The sequence below is a fragment of the Convolutriloba macropyga genome, chromosome 6, assembly GCF_964194025.1.
Source record: "Convolutriloba macropyga chromosome 6, txConMacr16.3, whole genome shotgun sequence".
In the NCBI taxonomy this organism is placed as follows: domain Eukaryota; kingdom Metazoa; phylum Xenacoelomorpha; order Acoela; family Convolutidae; genus Convolutriloba; species Convolutriloba macropyga.
In genome coordinates, this window is record NC_134473.1 from 37,108,720 (window position 1) to 37,128,629 (window position 19,910).

At 38.4% G+C, this 19,910-nt stretch overlaps 1 protein-coding gene across 1 annotated transcript in view; it reads right to left on the minus strand.

Annotated features, from left to right (window-relative positions):
* Positions 1 to 17,022: 17,022 nt before the first annotated feature.
* LOC142341657 (ephrin type-B receptor 1-B-like) overlaps positions 17,023 to 19,910 on the minus strand; it is a 28,082-nt gene continuing 25,194 nt past the window's right edge. Inside the window, exons 15-16 of the mRNA XM_075392777.1 lie at positions 18,488 to 18,684; positions 17,023 to 17,568 (exon numbers count right to left, since the gene is read on the minus strand). Coding sequence (XP_075248892.1) covers positions 17,124 to 17,568; positions 18,488 to 18,684 — 642 coding nt within the window. The 3' untranslated portion in view covers positions 17,023 to 17,123. The remainder of the gene's footprint in view (positions 17,569 to 18,487; positions 18,685 to 19,910) is intronic.

The window sequence follows — 19,910 nt, forward strand, 5'->3', positions numbered from 1 at the left end:
ACTACCATGTAAGATTTTCGTTAAAGGGACAACCCTTTTTATTGATGAAAAGACCGAATCGAGTTAATTTTTAAGTTACCAGAATTTAACGGAGGAGAAACAAGAACAAAAGTCACTTTAAAAAGTAAGCAGATCTTATTTCAGTTCTCTTTAATGCCCTAAGGGGGATAGAGCAAATTATTTCTAGGTGCGATGTGGAGTGACAAAATCCTAACTGACTAACCGACTATGGAAAACACAAATAGAACAAATTATTACGGCGGTAAACATGTAATAAGCTGTAATAAACAGTATACACGTAGCGTACAAATTCAGAAGACTGATTTTTGAGAATTATCGTGCAATATTTAAAAGAGAAGAGAATCTTCTGTCTCTGATTGGTGGAAAAATCATTTATTAGGTTTTTATCGATTGCGTCCATCCAGGGTTAAGAATTTTGCATGGAGCGTTGGACGCTCCTGGAAAATCTTTTTGTTTCTGAGAATCTGTAGAGTGAGTGCGTGACTTGTGACGTCGAGTGGTCATCAGTTTTTCGTCTGTGAGACCAAGGAGAGTTTTTTTCTCAACTGGAGAGATCAGTGTCGCATATGAGTCGGGGTGGTTGAACAAAGAGATTTGTCATCTTGTTCATTTCTATACTTTCTAATTGTTCCGACCCCTCTTGAGGGGGGGAGGAACTATATACTCAAATGGGTTTTTTTTTGTTCAGTCAATTTTGGCCGATCGATATATTCATCGTAGAGAGTTGAGACTGGTATCATAAGAAAGCTTGTCCAGCGTAGAATATGGAATTAAAAAGATTTCTTGATTTTAGCTTTTGACTGGGAGATATCGAGGTTTAAACTTTCGAGAAAATAGAGTGAATTCCAATGATTTCATTCATCTTTTTTCGGAGTTTTTGACTAAAATTTCGCCAATTTTGATAAAAATTAATAAAATTTTCAAGAAAATGTTGTTGATTTTACGTTTAAAGACAAAATATATTGTCGGCTATTTTCATTGATTTTTTTGTCACAAATTCCGGCTAAATATTTCACAAAATTCAGTCTTTTTCATCGAAAACAGCTCGAAATAAGTTTCTTTAGTCCACTCTCATTAAATTTGCAGGAAGTGCACACCCGAACACCTCTAACAAATCTTTTTAGACTGACAAGAGGGCCTATTCTGCTTCAACTTCCGTTGAGAGTGCTCTGTAAATAAAACTTTGCCGTTTTTTGCTACTTTATTCGTTGATTATCAAAAACGCAGCATTTATTTTTGATTTTTTAACTAACAAAATATCTATATCAATGACATTCCAAAAACTAAGTATTCCTAATGGACAACAGCATTAGCAGCACTTAATCTTTACCAATCTTGGACCGTTACAATCCAAAAATAATTCGGATAGTCTTCAGTCGGTTTTTTATTTAAAAAAAAGATCTTTTTTATATTAATTTAATAACAGAACATTTCAAATCAAAGTTCACTAGTGATAGGTCCGGTTGCCTTCGTAATTAGCTCGAAATTATTTTATCGAGGTGATTGCTTGAAAGCTTATGGTCGTTTTGACTTTTAAGATATTTGATTTTTAAATAAAAAATGGCTTATTGAAACTTGCTTCCATTTTTCTCTTAATTTGGTCAATTTTAGCTTAGTGTCAGCAATCACAGAGTGCTCGTTCTTTCTGCTGAAATCAAACTTAGTCTTTATTGCGGTTTTACGCCTTAAGTTATGGTGTTCTGGCTTTGATACTACTAGATTTCACTATTTTTTTTTTAGTTTTTAGGTTTTTGACAATTTTTCATGTTTTCTATTTTTGTCAATTTATCACGTTATTGTCAGTTGAAATATCACATTTTTCGCGTTCAAAATAGCGCAAAATTGATAATATTTAAATCCTTAAAGATATAGTTTGTGGTTCTTTACCGCTTCGACAGTACTTTCTCCAAGAATTTAAGTGAATTTTTTAATTTTGTCTTCAACTGTCGTTTTTACTTTGTCTTTTTAGTCGCATTTAATTTCCTGTACAATGACCCGGTTTGATTGACTTTTCCTGGAGGAGTAGATGAGCCGATGTTCCGATATTAGAAGATAGATAATGGCTTTCATGACTTTGAAAACAAATTGTTTTCCACTTTTGTGGGCCGATTTCAACTTCACAATTTTGTTCCTTTTATTGTCTGTTTGTTACCTGGTCTCGTTAATTAAAGGTTAAAGATGACATTATTTCTGTCGAGGGAAGGTGTCAAAAGGTATTGGTGTCGCAAAATCTTATGTTTTTAAAGAATTCGGTGTGACTTTACTGGCTTCGACACGGGTTTTTCACAAAAAAAAGTAAATAAATTTTCGATTTTTGTAATATTTGACGTTCTTTTTGTAGACGTAAGACATATTCTGGATAATTGCAGGTCTCAGGGCTCCCTTGGAAGAATGGCTGAACCTATTCAAGTTTTTCATTTTGTAATTAATGGTTTTTGGAAATAAATTTTTTTCGAAAAAAAAACAAGTATTACATAATTTTGTTTTTTCTCTTTTTTGTCCAATTGTTGCTTATTTTCATTAATGTGCGGCCAGATAGATCAGAAATGAAACTTATATAGTAAGGCGTTTTCAAGAATTTTGGAAAAAAAATCAGGGGACAAGTTTCCTGGTCGGAGAAATGAGTCTCTTAGTTTTTGAGAGTTGTGTCTCTGATCTTTTGATACTTTTGATTTTTATTGATTTGCTCAGTCACAATCTGGAACCTGAATCTGGTATCACGGAAAAAATCGAAATGCTGAGCCGTGTGCAAGACAGGCTGCAATGGCTTTAGGAAAGAGCTCTGCATTGCAGTTTGAGCCAATTGCTCGCAGATGACTGATATTCTCCTTCTCTTCATTTGAGGGTTTGCGGAGCGCTGATTTGTCCCAAATCAAACAGCAATGCCACAGATTGGAAGCGTGACCGTAAATACACTTCGTTTCTCCTCCCTTATGGCATCGAAAACACTCGATTACAATGACAATAGATTGATAATTTGTTCCTAATGGGGTCGACATCCTTCAGACTGCCTTCCAGTACAGCAGCTCAATATTACAAGAACGATTCATAATTTAAAGTGATGTAATTTTGTGTTAACGTAATCTAAGCGCGAACTCTAATGAAAGAGCGGGGTCTTTTTGACGTGATGCCGGACAAATTGAACTTTATGCACTGTGTGTACTAAATTGGTCTTTTTACACGATGTGATTCGTTATTTACATACAATTTGGTTGGATTTAGAAAACGAAAATGATGGTAGAAGGGTTCGTCTTTCTGATAAAAACAGCAACGTGCTGGGTCTCGTGTGAGTCTAAGGTTTAGGTAACAGTGGCTCTATCGGACATTAGGAAGACGAGTTTACCTATTATTTGATGACAAATTTTTTGTGTTTCTGTCATCAATCCAATTGTAATATCTTAAATAAAGACATCGTCACGATATGTAAAAACACTTTTTGCGTATAAGAGGTTTGATCATGCTACTCATAAGAAGTGAAATCGGAGAGGGACTAGTGGAGGTACCCTAGGAGAAGCTTTTAAGTTGCCCAGCAATAACAAAAAACTAAATCATTGAGGTTTGTCTAACGGCATTTGGTTATATGCAGTATTCCTGTCAGCTATTGAGGAAACAGTTCCTTCAATACATGCCAGATTAATTATTGTTGGTCCAAAGTGCCCACTGCTTTTAGTTTCATCAATCATTGTACTTATTGGTTCAATGTTGAGGACTTTAGTTGGCGATCCGCTTGTGAAAAGAATATTTTCAGGATTAATATTAGACTATTTTCTTTTGTTAGTGAATCTGTGTTCATTGAGTCATTTATACCAGAATGTCTAAAGATGCCTAGCAAACTTTGTACTGTCTTTTATAAATTTTAAAGGTGATAAAACCACACTCTTTCGAAGATTCATTTTATCGTTCAAATCGATATAAAGCAATGTATTAGCACTGTAACGATCATATTCATAATAACAACGTATAGAGATTGTAACGTATGAACAATACGGCGAACATATCAACAAGTGGTTTTTTAGACGGCAATTTTTGATGCTCTTTTGGCCGGTATTTTGTCTGATAAGGAATTAGTTCAATGCCAGTCACCATTTTGTACCAATGAATCCAAAAACCCAAGAATTATTGAGCCAAATCATGTCTTATTTGATAGGTCTTATGATTAGATTTACTTGAATTTATGTTAGTTTTACTTTTTCCGAGCTTTGTACGTAAATTGGAAGGATTTGTATGCGTATTTAAATACTCGATTCTGATTGGATAATAATCTCTCGCTTTATTGAGTAACAACCTCCGGCCCAGAAGAAGATGTTGGGAGAATCGGTACTAATTTTACAAGCGGGCGAACGAGCGATCCGGTAGAAGTGTTTAGTGATCCGAGCAGTGGGGTAGTAATCCCTTGGGTTGGTCTCTTCAACTACCCAAACCTAATCACCGGTCTTAAGGTGTTGCTCGGCAGGCTTCTGTCATTAGAAAGTCTGTTCAGCGCCGGTACGTACTCTTTGCTTTGATCCAACAGGACCAAATAGTGTTAGCATACGACTGTGCGCGAGCGTACCGTTTACGATGATCGAACTCACATACGCCAACGATTGACGGAATTGCTGTTGCTTGGTTACCGAGTAGGAAATGGTTAGGTGTTATTGCGCCTAGGTCGGACGGGTCGGCGCTTACGGGCGTTAACGGGCGTGCGTTAAGTGCGTGTTCAACGAGACAAAAAGTAGTCTTCGAAACTTCATCCGTGAGACGACGAGTACCAAGAATGGAGTAAAGTATTCGCTTAAAACTACCTACCAGCCTCTTCCAGATGCCACCTTGGTGTGGCGCACTTAATGCTTTTGCGGGCAATTGTGACAGCGATGTTGATGGTGTTCCACTTGCCGATATTTTAGCGTTGATATTTTTCCGCTCCAACAAATTTAGTGCCATTGTCTGACCAAATAATGGCAGGTGTACCCCAACGGGAGAAGAACGGCTGAAGCAGTCGACCCCGGTGTTCGTGAAGGGAGGAGACTGGTATGCGAGTCTTTCTAATGGGAGGTCAGCCATGATTGGTTGGATAGTGGCAGCTTGGAATTTTCTGCACGTGACGCAGTTGGATTTAACTGAACGCAGTCAGGATCGTAATTTGAGGATGGTATAACGTTCCTGTAATTTAGCTCGCAGGTAGTCAAAACCTCGATGATGATGTTTAACGTGAGGGTGCCAAAGAAACAACTTTACAAATACATGTCTTGAGTCGAGAACGATAGGATGTTTTACATCAAAGTCAACTCCGACCAACCGTTTGATGCTGCCGGCCGATCTGATTAGACGATTTGGCCCAATAAAAGGAGAAAAAGGAGCAATACGGCTACTCCGTTTAACGGATTTGTTTTCGAGGAAATCTTTTCTCTCCGCATTAAATTATTCCCCTTGCACAAGGTACTGGAGATGACGCTCGGCTTCGTCGAGCTCCGTGGGGTCTGTGAAGCTACCATCGGCATTACGGTAACATTCGTGAGAAGGTAACAGGCAGAGTGCGTACGCTGTTATCCGTAGCGATTTTTGATAAGAACTATACTTATCGAAGGAAATTAAGTGCGGGGACGGCTCCTTAGTTGACTGGGTTACGGATGTGGCCAATGATGTATTGGTTTTGTTAGTTTTCTTAGTTACTATAACAAGTTTGATGTTTTAACTACTTCGGTTCTTGGTTCGAACGGGAATTCCTCGGTTCTTAAGAAACTTGAACCCCTCATCCAGCTACTTGATTGCAAAACCTCAGCGGACATACCACGATTACCGGCATCTGCCGGATTATCGCTTGAGGAAACGTGGTTCCATTCGTCAATGCTAGTGTGTTCTAAAATCTCTCATACACGGTTTGCAATAAATATTAGTTGCTTGCTTGTAGACTGTAGTGCTATTGGTCCACATCAAAGCTTTGTAAACATGCACAGTAGGGGCTCGGCAGATGTCTTGTTTCAACGGAGCGGCCAGTAGGGCAACTTGCAGCTCTAGCTTTGGAATTGTCATCACCTTCATAGGTGCTACGCGAGCTTTACCCAGGACAAATGCAAGCTCTGTTTTCGGCCCACTAGAACTGCTTACTTGAGCTCGAAAAAATGCAACTGCGCTGAAGACCTCTTGATAACTATAGCCAAACATGTGTAGTTCCAGGTTTTCAAAGCTTACGGAAATGTAGCTCCTTGGTATAGTGATTTTGGCAAGCTTGGGTAGTTCTACACTCCATTCGAGGAACCTTTCAAGAGTGTCGTTTGGTAATTCTTCATCCCAGTGCTGCCCGCTGACACGCCAGATGTCCTTTAGTAGCAATCAGGCAACAACAGTAAATTATGCCACTAGGCCGATTGGATCGAATACTTTCGACACTAGGCTCAATACCAAGCATTGTGTTAAAGGCTTAGTGAATGTACCGGATGTACCCCGACTCACAACTAGAGTATCATTGTTTTTCGATCCCATTTCAACCCAAGGACGTGCGAAGATGCCTCCTTAAATGAGGTAATCACTTTTGGTTCGGTGGATTGAGGTGACCCATCAATTTGGTGAGCCAGATTTGGTGCATTGCTTACAAACTCAGAAAACTTGAACCCACCTAAATGGAGAAGATGTACCAATTCCTTCGATCTATTGAGAGCCTTCTCAAACGATTCCACTGAATCCAAGTAATCGTCCATGTAGAAGTTTTCTAGGACGGCTTTGGCTGCTTCCGGGTACTGACTAGCATTGTCTCGGGCCGTGCGTTGCAATGCATAGTTAGCGCATGTGGGCGAGTCTTTAGCCCCGAATATGTGGCGCGTGTATTGACACACTACAACATTTGTTGTGGGGTCCCTTCGCCACTAAAAACGCAGTGATGGCTGGTCACAGTCAGGGACACCCACATGGAGGAACATACCCTCGATATCGATATCTGCTTACACGGCGAATTGATCTTGACGAAACTTAAGTAGCACATGGATTAGGTTTTGGAGCATGTCGGGGCCAGTGAGCAAAGATTTATTTAAGAAGTATCGTGGATCTATGCTGCACCATTTAGTACTCTAACCACTTTCCCCGGTTTGTTCGGGTTGCTTACGGGATGATGTGGTAGGTACCACTCTCAATCCGACCGCCGTTCGACCATGTGAGCATCAGGGATTTGAATTACGTGACCTTTTTCCAGGTCTTCACTGATAGTCTTAGCGTAATTTTCATTCAATTTTGCGTCTCTCGAGAGCCGCTTTTTGAGAGACTTGAGCTCTACCAGTGACGAATAGTAGTTATTCGGGAGCTGGATGTTGACATCAGCCTATAACATACCAAAATCGTTTCTTTGGCCGTTGTGAAAAGTTGTTTTTTCAAGTATTTCCTGCGCGCAAGCATCGGTTGCGGATCTACCATCGTACCATGACTTAACTTGATAAGCCAGTTCAAAATCTTGTTCAATATTGGCTTTGAAACACTTCAAGACTAAACCTGGACTTGTCGGGAGTGGGCCACTTAGAACTCAACCTATGAGCAAGCGGACAGCAAACGGTGAGCACTTTTCGTTGGCATTGTAGACATACTGTCCAAGTATCATCTCAATTGCTCCATAGCTGTATCTTACTGGATCTAGGACTGCCAGATGTGGGTGAATTTCTTCCATGGACTTAACGTCAATGATGTCAGGACCTACGTTTAATGTTTCCCTCACGTAGGGACGTAAAGTAAATGATTCGAAGTCTTGATCTTTATGAGGTGTCACGGTCAATTGAACCACCTTTTTGTCGATATTTTCTTCTGTGTTTATACCCTTGACGAAAAGTTTTAATGCGGTACCTTGCCAACTGAGTCTAGCTGCAAGACTATCGGACACCCAAGAGTTACTTCAAGCGGTATCTAACAAAACCAACGCCGTCGTACTAGTACCAAAAGAATTAGTAAGTTTCAGTTCCGTGACCTGAAGGAGGCCTTCGACATCCGTCACCAAAGACAAAGTGGTTGTTTTGCTTGGTTGCTGTTGACCGGCAGATGGCCTAGTAGTACCTGCGTTCGACTTCGACGAAGTATTGATGTTGTTGTTTCTTGAGGGTTCAGCTGGAAAAACCATTTCAGCTCCGTGAAGTAAGGTGTTATAGGAGCTGTTGCAACCATATTTTCTACATTTACGGGGACTTTTGCACTGCCTGAACATATATTTATCACGAAAACAAGAGAAACCGAGCTTTGCCTCAGCCAATACCTTGGATCTCTGCGGGGAGTTGATTGCCTTAAATACACGGCATTCCCACAGCCGGTGGCTGTTTTTGCATAAAATTCAACAAGAGATTGATGTTGACGGAGAACTCTGTTGCGGCTAAGGTTACATTTGTGTTGCGTATTTGCAGCGAATGCTTTTGAAGCAACTTTTGATCTTGTTACTGAGTTGTTGGCATCTTCAGTCCTGGCTTTAGTTGCGGTATTCTTTATTAAATCGTGCGCTTCGGCCTTCTCCTTTAACCAGTCGTTGAAATCGAGTAGAGTAGGTTTCACGTAATGCTTTTTGACCGTGACGAGTGACCCTGACTCCTTCATTTTGGGTGGTAGCTTCTATACGGCAGTGTTGAGAAGCGCAGCACTCTTTAAATCTGAATCATATGACAGCGAGTTAAATACCCCGACAATACTTGAAATGCACCCCGAATAGTTAAAGAAGTTATCGCTATTGTGCATCTTCAATGGTGGAAAGCTGTTGAGTTTATCCAAATGTGCACGTAAGACCACCTGTGATTGGCCAAATTTACGTTCTAAGGTCCTCAGTGCGTCTTTCTACATTGCGCCGCAGTAGGCGAATTCAGCTATAGCTCGTTTAACTTTAGCTGTTACAAGGGTCTTAAGGTATGTCAATTTTACATCATCAGTTAAGGACTGAGAGTCAATTGCGCTTATAAATTGACCATATCATTTGTGTCACTCTAGGGGATCACCACTGTATTGGGACAATTTCCATTCAGGTAGCGAATCATTCCTTTTGCTCGTTATGGCGTCAGCTAACGCCTTAATGAAGCTTACATTCTCAGATGCTGAAACTGGAGGCGTGGGATGCGGTGGGCCACCCCAGCACAATGGTATCGGAGCAGTATTCCTGTATAATGGATGTATAACCGGCGTGACAAAAGGCTGATCGATTTTAGTTGCCGTACTGAATGGGTTTACTTGGTTGCTACAGGTTGCTTCGTGATTGCTATAAACATTTTGTGGTGCAGTCCATTGTGGGATGGCGTGGCTCCTGGCAGGGTTAGCAGTGCTTGAGGTAAGTGTTGGTTGAAATTTATGGAGAACGGCTGCATTATTTGTCACCTCATTTGCTTTTGGGGGGTATTCTGAGGAAAACGCCACAAATTTAAATTGTAGTCACGGTTAAGGGGACGTTTCGGTGCGTTAGGACATGGTACCAGGCAGGCGTGAATAGACAATGTTTTGTGGAATGTTGGGGACGGGTAAGTATGTTGTTGCGCTTGCTGGAATGGGCGACAGAATCACGGGAGGCTGAGGATTAAATAATTATTGAGGTGGGATTCCGGGTGGCGGTTTCACGAGTTGGTTTAGAGGTGGAGGGACATTATGCGGGGAAAAGGCAATAGGGACTTGTGTTTGGTGTGGAATATTACTCTGAGGTGAATTCTGTTGTTGTTGAACATGAGGGATGGACAGTTGTAATTGACCAGGCACACTGGAGCTTATTGGACCCAAGAACTGATTTACCTGTGGCTTTCTTGAAAAATCAGGTACAATAATGGAGTTCGTTGGTGCCAAAACGGGTGTCGGTGGCCGGTGATGTTGCATAGGTGGCTGAAGTGGTGGGAGTGCGGCATTTTGTACGTCGACTGGTACTTGGTGCACTGGGTTCACCTTACCACTTCCTGAGGGACTACGTGCTTGCTCGACCCTTTGATCACGGAGTGGTTGCTGCAGTTGAGACTGGAGGTATTCCCGATACAACGCTTCTTGCTGCGCAACAGAAATTGCAACTCTTGGCCGTGTGTATTGAGAAAACATTTCCAGGTGATTTATGTTACTGGCAACAATACTTGTGTTTTCTGGAGGATTACTAGGGCAGTATCCTGACCATGAGGGTCAGCGGTTGCTCAACCAGGACGAGAAAAGCTTAACTTACTTGCGGCAGTCAATTAAGTAACTGGTGGAAACGAATTTACCCAATCCTGGACAAGTCTCTGACTTCTATCTGATCCCCTGTCTTTAAGCAAATTCAGTTCACTTGAGTGGTGACTAAACAATGAACGATTACCCATTAATTCGGCCTCATTCAATTTAACTGCGACAACACGCTGGCTGTGGTCTTTCTCTTATTCTTGAAGTGCCACCAGCTCCACTTTTATTTCAAGCGCCTTTTTTCTCATGGCAATTTCGTGTTTTTGCTTAGCAAGGCGCATGGCAGCTTGTTCTTTTGTCTCAGCCTCCTCGCGTTTTAGTTTTACCATGAGAAAGTCATGTTTACACTGGATAGACATCGATGATGTTGTTCGGCGTGAACTTACCTTAAACTGCCCTTGAGGATTAACGCCCTCACATACGGTGTCTCGGTCAGCAACTGTGTGAGTACAGCTTCTAGCCGCAAGCAAGAATTTGTCATCGTTCTTAGTTACATCATCCAACCATTTCTCAAAGACAAGGTAAAATTAATCTGGGTTCTCCGCTTTACTGGCCAATTCAAACAGTTCTTCATTCTTCTGCACCAGTTTATTGAAAACATCTTTCAACTTAGAAATCAAGCGTTCAACCGTAACCCTCCTGTCCTGACGATCTATGGCATCTGTAATGTCCTTATGGATGTTACGTAATTCAGATTCTAGATTAGATCTTGCATTAAAGAGTTTTTTTCATTTTCACTTGTAATTCGGTAATGATCTTAAAATGGCTGATTTCTCAATTTAAAGTAAATTCCAAACAATCACACGGGATGAAGGTTATACCGAAACCAAGTGAGGTCGACCTAATAATCAAGCCGCCGAAGAGCAGTAAAGAAGTTGCCGAGTAATGAATTACTCGGCGAAACTGAGTAACGAAAGTCAGAGAGCGTCTAACGTGCTTTTAAGCAATGTGGGACTAAACAGAAAGACAGGCAACCCCCGAAAGAAGGCCGGGTGGACAAAGTGCGACAAATCGGGAGACAAAACTGACGGGGCGTGAAGGACGGGTGAATGGCGCAAAACGAAACGGGAAACGGAACGGAACGGGGAAAACGCGGGTAGGAAACGGGCGACGCAAGGGACGGGACGGAAACGCGGAACGAGCGACGCACGATCGAGTGACGCGGAACGAACGAAACGGGAAACGAGACGGACGGGATTGAAATGTCGGGCGGCAGGCTCACGATTTGGCGGGAAAATGGACGGTCAGAACCGAGGCGTTGAGCGAGTAGCGCGCAACGAAACTAAAAGACCTGAAGAAACGGGTGGGAGACGATTAAGCAACGTACTATGCTAGCAGACCACAGCAACACACTCAACCAAACAAACTAGCCGTAACTCCAGAACAAACTTAAGTCACACCCTAGGAAGGAGGAGAATTGCTACTGCAAGACAAACTAGCATTCGTCATTATGGGGCTTAATATACAAGTAACAAACCAATATACGGCAAAGCAGTAGTATACTAAATGGATGAGAAAAGAAAGAAATTTACTTGCCGTAACTCCAGAATAAACTTAAGTCACAGCCTAGAAATTTTCAAACCTAAACAACCGATCAGCATATAAACAATATTAAACAAACTACGGCAAAAGTTAAATAATATGCAGCGTTTTTGTAGTCTATGAAGGCTTGAAATTGAAAAAACAATCTAGCCGTAACTCCAGTACAAACTTAAGTCATACCCTACAAGGCAAAAAGACCAAACCAACTAACAATCATACAGTTACACGCAAACCTACAGCAGCAAAAATCAATATACTACTACAGGGGAGCTAGTATATTTTTAAAGTTCAAAAAGTCAAGAAACACTCCAGCCGTAGCTCTTGAATGAACTAAGTCAAACCCTAGAAAGCTACAAGACCAAACAATGGACCAGCAAACTAGCATAATCAACATACTGCAAAGAAAACAGAAACATACTTCATCACATATGACAACATACTACATCGAAATCCGGAAAAATAGACGGAGAAAACGAAAAGCAAGGTTTGGGAGAGCGACGTTATTGAAAAAAACGTAACACGGAAAATTGAACAGTGAAAGGCCAAAAAAGACGCGTACGAAACGGTACATAAACAAGCGGCGAGAAAAATTATGGGAATTCGATAATTTTTGTAGGCCGGAGGTTGTGAATTTTTTCACACAGTTTCTGTGTTTATTGATTTTCACTCAATTGACGAACTTTTTTATGAGAAATCTAGAACTTGACAAATTTGTCAAAATTTTACGCCTTTTGTCCAATTTTTTTCGAAATTTGATCACTTTCTAGCAAATTCTTGATAACGGAACGGTAATCCAGTACGTTGGACGGTTTAAGCATGAAAGTACGGTCTATCAATTATCGATAGTTATTCTCTATGTTTTTTTTTTGAATTGCATCAAAATTGACAAAAATTTTCATAATTGAACATATTAGCATAATGTTCTCGTAATTTTCTCTATATCAGAAATTGTTTTTGATATTGGAACCGACTTGATCGATTCTTCCCAAATTTTTGATAATTCGACCGAAAAACTTCACAATCAATATTTTCGTCTCAAATTTTTTTGTGGGGCCTCTTACCTATTTTTTTCCACAATGATTAGTCAAATTTTACTACAGTCTTCGATTTTCTCATAGATGATGGACGAAATGTGATTTTTTTCAATCATGTTTTGCATCCTTGTTATAGACTTTCTTCTCTGTCCAGTCCTCCCCACCCACAATTTGTTCACTAGTGAATTGAACAGCCTTCTATTTGTACCACATTGATGACTTTGGATCCGGTTTGAAATCGTAATCAGTAGACCTGTCCAATTTTGTTTTTTTTCTAACTGTTTGTGCACCTTGCGAATATCCCTGAGTTGTTCAGTGATTTGCTCGTTCTTGGGCCGAGTCCGAGTGACGTTTAAGACTCTGTCCAACCGCTAGTCTCACACTGTCAATTAATCTCAAGTTCTTTTTCAAGATGATTCTGCTGTCAATTATTGTGTAGAAGGTATATCCACTGATTCCGACAACACTGAATATAGGTAACCCGTATCGGAAGAAATGGTTCCTTAGATACCTCCAAACCATAGAGTCAACCCAGGCTTTACAAAGGAAATGGTTGTTCGTAAACTCGGAGCGGCACCATGATAAAGGTGATAAAACCACACTCTTTCGAAGATTCAATTTATCGTTTAAATCGATATAACGAAACGTATTAGCACTGTAACGATCATATCCATAATAACAACGTATAGAGATTGTAACGTATTAATATTACGGTGAACATATCAACAAGTGGTGTTTTAGACGGAAAATTTTGATGCTCTTTTGGCCGGTAAGTTGTCTGATAAGGAATTAGTTCAATCCCAGTCACCATTTTGTACCAATGAATCCACAAACCCGAAAATTATTGAGCCGAATCATGTTTTATTTCACAGGTCTTATGATTAGATTTACTTGAAATTGTGTTATTTGCACTTTTTCCGAGCCTTCTACGTAAATTGGAACGATTTCTATCTGTATTTAAAAACTCGATTCTGAATGGACAATAATCTCTCGTTTTACTAGTAACAATTTTAGTGCTCTTTCTAAATCAGGTTGTTTCATGATTTCTGAGATTGTTTTTTCCTTGTACTTATTGGTTCAACGTTAACAAAAATATTCGGCGATCTAACTATTTACTAACAAATAGCCGAATTTAGTATATAGCCGGTTTGATTTACAAACAACAGTAAATAGTTTCATATTAATCTTGAAATATTCTTTTCACAAGCTTGTGAAAAGAATATTTACAGGATTAAAATGAAACTATTTTTTTTTGTTAATGAATCTGTGTTTATTGAGTCATTTATACCAGAATGAGTAAAGATGCCTATTATACTTTGTACTATCTCTTAAATTTTTAGTGCTATATTTGAGGCAGGTTGTTTCTTGATTTCTGTATTCGTTTTTTCCTTGTACTTTTTGTTCAACGTTAACATCAATATTCGGCAACTGGCCTGTTGAAAGATTAAGTTCAGGATTAATTAAATTATTTACTGTTGTTAGTAATTCTGTGCTCACTGATTCATTATGCCAGAATACTCGGCTTGTGAAAAGAATATTTTCAGGATAAATATGAAACTATTTACTGTTGTTAGTGAACCTGTTTTCATTGAGTCGTTAATACCAGAATGAATAAAGATGCCTAGCAAACTTCGTACTATCTTTTATAATTTTAGTGCTATATTTGAGGCAGGTTGTTTCTTGATTTCTATATTTGTTTTTTCCTTGTACTTACTGGTTCAACGTTGACAACAATATTCGGCAAATGGCCTGTTGGAAGATTAAGTTCAGGATTCATTAAAGTATTTACTGTTGTTAGTAATTCTGTGCTCACTGATTCATTTATGCCAGAATACTCGGCTTGTGAAAAGAATATTTTCAGGATTAATATGAAACTCTTTACTCTTGTTAGTGAATCTGTTTTCATTGAGTCGAATACCAGAATGTATAAAGATGCCTAGCAAACTTTGTACTATCTCTTATAATTTTAGTGCTATATTTGAGGCAGGTTGTTTCTTGATTTCTATATTTGTTTTTTCCTTGTACTTACTGGTTCAACCTTAACAACAATATTCGGCGATTGGCCAATTGAAAGATTAAGTTCAGGATTAATTAAAGTATTTACTGTTGTTAGTGATTTTGTGCTCACCGATTCATTTAAGCCAGATTGAGATAAGATGTCTAACAAACTTTGTACTTTCTCTTAAAACTAGTGGTATATTTGGGGCACGTTGTTTCTTGAATACGGCTTTTGTTTATTTCGAACGTTACGTTGAGTTTTACATTTATATTCGCAAAATCACACTTTGATGCTGCAAAGCACACCTGATATTTTAGTGAAAAAAATTTGCTAATATTTTTCCATGAGAATTTCTTTAGTTTAAATTCGAACAATTCAAAAATGTCGTTTTCCTGAGCTGTAAAAGACGATTTGAAAGGTGTCTTCAATTTTTTGTTTTTTTTTATTTTTTTTGGTTGTCTATGTTGCTGTATTCAACGGATTGATCCGCGTTAGCGTGTGAGTGGGTTGGCGAAAAGTTTGTTGACAAAAGTTTGAACACTGAAATTAAATGGGTAATGGATAGTTTTTATATCCATGATAGAAAAGAACAAGTTTTGTTAAACGGGATTTAAAAAAGATATTATATCTCCTGTAACTGAAAACAGTCTTGACGTAGTAAATTAATAATTGTGATGATCATTGGCTTTGGTCTCAGTATCGTTGTAACAAACGTTTAATTTAGCTCCAGAGTCAGGGAGAAACTCACGCTATATATGTGGCGGTGATGAGACTCAAGTCCAAAAACCAATTTATGGTGATTGTAGCATTATGCGAGAGAGTTGCATTCTTCTTGTCAATTGAAAAATTCTTCTTGCGGATTTGAGTAAAAGAAGATCAGTAAATTGTTCTAACAATTTTTCTTCAGTAATACTTTGTTTCTGTTGAGTTAGTTTCATCTGTGTTTGCATAAGTTGGTTCTTGTTAATTGCGGGTTAGTAGAGTTTTGAACGTTTTTGAGGTGGTTTGGTGAACGTGCTCGTCCGGAGCAATTACTAAATTTATTTTTATCTGAGTGAGAGAGGCCTAAAAGAACTGTTGTTGATATGTTCCATTAGATTGATTATGATGTGGCCGCGGGTATGGAGAACCCGATCGGTTGGGTGCCATCAAAAGGTTAGGCCCCCTCATTTCCTTTCGAAATGTACTGGTTATTACTACTGTTTGCGCTTCTATGGCGGGAAGAGTCTTTTTGATTCCAATTATTGCTTCTTGAGTTATATGAGAATGACAATGGTTTATCTGTGAGGCTATTTGATGTTACCTGTTTATCTGGTAAATTGCGATTTTATTTCATGGCCTGATACAAATTTTTCTGGGGAAAATTTGATTTTCTGTTGTGCATACGTATCTACGGTCAGGAAAAGTAGAACTACTATGACCTGATCATGAACATTTTTCTCAAAACTTCAGAATAACCAAAACTATAAATTTGGTTTTTCTTCAAAATTAGGTAACGTGGATTTATGGCAGCCAATATTTATGCCATGTGCAATATCTTGATCTATTACCTTAATATCATCTGCTGTGAGATTGTCTATATCCGAATTTATATTATTTATAGGTGTTGGGATTGCTGATAGTTATTGAGCCTTGTGTTGATCAATATGAGTTCTTGTTACACCTTCTTGTTGAATTTTTTTATCTAGTTGAGCAAATTGAATTGCGGTTCTATGGAATTTGATTTATAATTTGTGATCTATTTTTTTTTAATTTACTTCTGGTACGTTTGCGACCATTATCTCATTAAAAACCATGTGTGGCGTCAAAAAATACGTCGCGCGAATTGCTGTCAAACGAGTGCCGAGCGGTTGCCTTTGTCAGCAGTTGGTTACAGATTAGGGAGGCTAGATTTAGACTAACTGAGGTGGGTTCGAGTGGGTATGAGGGCCGGGGAGGGGTCGAGCGGGTTTACGGGTGGAATGAAGTGAGGGACTATTTTTTGGTGAAACCCTAAGAACCGCCCTTCACATAATGAATGTCTCCTAAACTTTTTCTGTGAATCGCTAAAAGTTAACATACAAATTCTTTAAAAGATTTGCAAAATCATCAAAACTCAAATTGTTTTGGTATCTCAACATCAATTATCTGCCGTCTCTCTGGCTGTCATTAGGTTATAGCATACATGTTAGTACCCGAAAATGTATTTAAGTCGAAGATGGTATGATCTAAAAATGGGGTATTCGCACATATTCAACATATCTTTTCATTGAGAATAAAGTGTTGATTGAATAACCAATTTAGGTCAGGTAATTGGAGGTAAAAATTCCGTACAATAAAACATTGAATTTAAGATTTTATACTAAATTCTATACATAAAATCAGGAGTAGCTCAAAATATCAATTACAAAATAGGTTTTTTTATATTACTTTCAAATCTCGGAGAAAACCGCAGCAGTTTGAAGTGCATTATTAGCATTCGCACCTTCGTTCAACATGTCGATACTTAAGTTCTGCTTTGTAAGATTGCTGCTAAATGAGGTGGTTGAAATATTACTTGCACCTTGCTGTTTTTTGAGCTTCCCAATCGCTTCTACAATCTTCTTGCGATGTTTAGCCGAAGTCACTCCCATCTGCTCTAAAACCGAAGAGTCCACTGACATGAGAACATCTTCAGTTGTGAGGATGCTGTTCTTTGTGAACAAGTCCGCGTATTGAGATAGTTTGATTGAGATTAGCCAATCAGAAGCGGTGATGGGTGATTGGTGGGTCATCGGAAGGGTGAAGTAGTTTGCAGTGTTCAAGCCGATACTGTTTGCGGGTGAGTTTTGAAGGTTAAGAGGGTTCAGGGTTCCAGTTGACAGACCCGCAACCGACCTGAAAAAAGTTAAATTGTTTTTAGTTTTTATTTTGTGCATTAAAGGAAAAAAGTAAAGTACATTTTCGAGGTGTTCCTTTTTTAGCAGATTCGTTCGGTCAAAGTAGCCAAGGGAAATATATTTTCGAAATAAAGTTTACAAACTTTAAAGATAAGATATCTTGTAGGAATCATATTTAGTCCTAAAAATTTGACGTTATGGGATGGATTTTCAACATGTTATAACTAGCTTTACTAAGGTAGTAATAACCAAAAATATCTCAGAAAATCAATCCCCCCTTCAAAATTTTGGTTCAAAAATTTTACGAAAATTATCTCATAGTTGTGTAAAATATACAAAAACTGTTCAAGGACAGAAGCTCAGCTTCAAAGATAAATTAATCAATATTGAAAGGAATCCGATTCGTTAGATTCAAAACTGTCCGGTTAAAGTCTTATTAAGTTTTCAAATTTTCAAAGCACTGAAACTCAATTTCACTGTTAATTAGGCACGCTTCGTTTTTATTCACAAATAAAACTGATCAAAACTGTTTTAATAGCCAAAACAAACAAACAAAATATTCGATTTGCGAAGCGGAAAAATGCTATTAAGGAATCGTTAATAATTGATGTCTTCAATATTTCAAGATTGACCTAAGTGAGATGAACTAAGTAGATGAACTAAGTGAGATTAATTTCATCAGCAAGGAGCATAATCAAAAAAGATCATCCCTTTTTTGAACAATAGGTATTCCTTGCAGTCGAAAATAATTTGAACTTTTGTAATTGCAAAATATCTTTTTTAAAAATACTTTTTCAGTTTTTGTTGAGATTACATGAAAATTTTGTTGAGATTACATGAAAACACATACAGATTTGATTTAATCTTATGGCATAAAAAACGTGTAAAAAGAAACGCCGATTGGGTCTCGAACTCACTTCATATTGACGGACGCTATTGTCTCTTGCAGCAAATCCTGTCGTCTAATCATGTGATGCAATTGCTCTTGGATGAGGGCAAAGTCAGGTCTCTTGCTTCTGTCTAAGTTCCAACAGGCTTTCATTAACTCGTACAGAATGACAGGACAACTCCCAGGGGCGGGTAGTCGATAGCCACTGTCTACAAGTCTCGTAATCTAAAAATGATCAGAAAAATTGTAAAATTTGAAATTATTTATGTGGATCTTTGCTTAAGTTTCCTCAACCGACACTAAGGTCTTTAATTTCTGCAATTTTACAATTGTGTACGTTTGTTATATCAGATAAATTGATGATGAATTATTGTTGGTTATGTTACCTCTTCGCCATCCGTGAGGAACGGGCTTGCATGTTTAGTTTCATGCAGAAAACTTTAAAAACTCAATTAATTTTATTTTTAGTTTAAAATCACTTAAATAATTTAGCTCAGCACACAATACTTTGTTAGAAAACAAAGGGTCATACTATTTATCGAGTTTGCCTCATAGCTTTGGTTGATAACTGAGCAAGTGATCGGACTTTAAAATAAAGCTTTTATTGAAATGAATAAGAATGGCCCCTCAATGCATTTTATTTTCATACTTAAAATTTGCAGTTGATTTAATCAATTTTCTAGGGAATAGTTTATCTGCAATTTACTTTAAATCAGTTCCTGATTTTTCAAGCTAGGGAAAACTGAACACCAGAAAGGGCTTGTTAAAGGAAAACATAAAAAATGAAACCTGAGCGGTGCTTCAAGATACGAAAACAATAGATAGGAACACTTTTACTGCCTGAGGTCAGTCAACTAACAATTTTTAGGTGTCGCCGACAAATTAATTGGCCTTCAAAAGATATTTTTGATCGTTTCAAGTTTATATGATGTTTCATTTATTGTCACTTCCAAGGGCTAAATTGTATAGCGGTAGTTTAATTAGGTGAATAGTGTTCATTTTTCTCTAACATTTTGGAGGGGTTGATAAGTTCTTACTTTTTTTGCGATATTTTTAAAAAATAAAAATTTTGTGTTGGGAGGGGGGACCCCTCGCAGCTGAAAATCAAGGCATTGATGTCAAATCTTTGACTTTCCATTCTCCATTAGCTTAAAATTTTGGGAAAGAAAATGCTGTAGGATCAATTTTGCTTGGACTTGAAACGGGAGTTAAATTCTTCGTATTGATTTTCAAGACTGGAAAATAGGCGTTAACATTATAAGGACCCTTTTGGAGTTAAAACCAATTTTGGATATTGATCTGGAATTAAAAAGTGGAGCGGTGCGCTTGCAAAATCAAAGCCAGGTGGGAAAATTGTGAACGATGTGTGAACTAGGTGTGAACATTTTTCATTTTTGTTTCAAGCACTCGACGCGTCAGTAGCAAAAAATCAACAGCAGTAAATCAGGCAT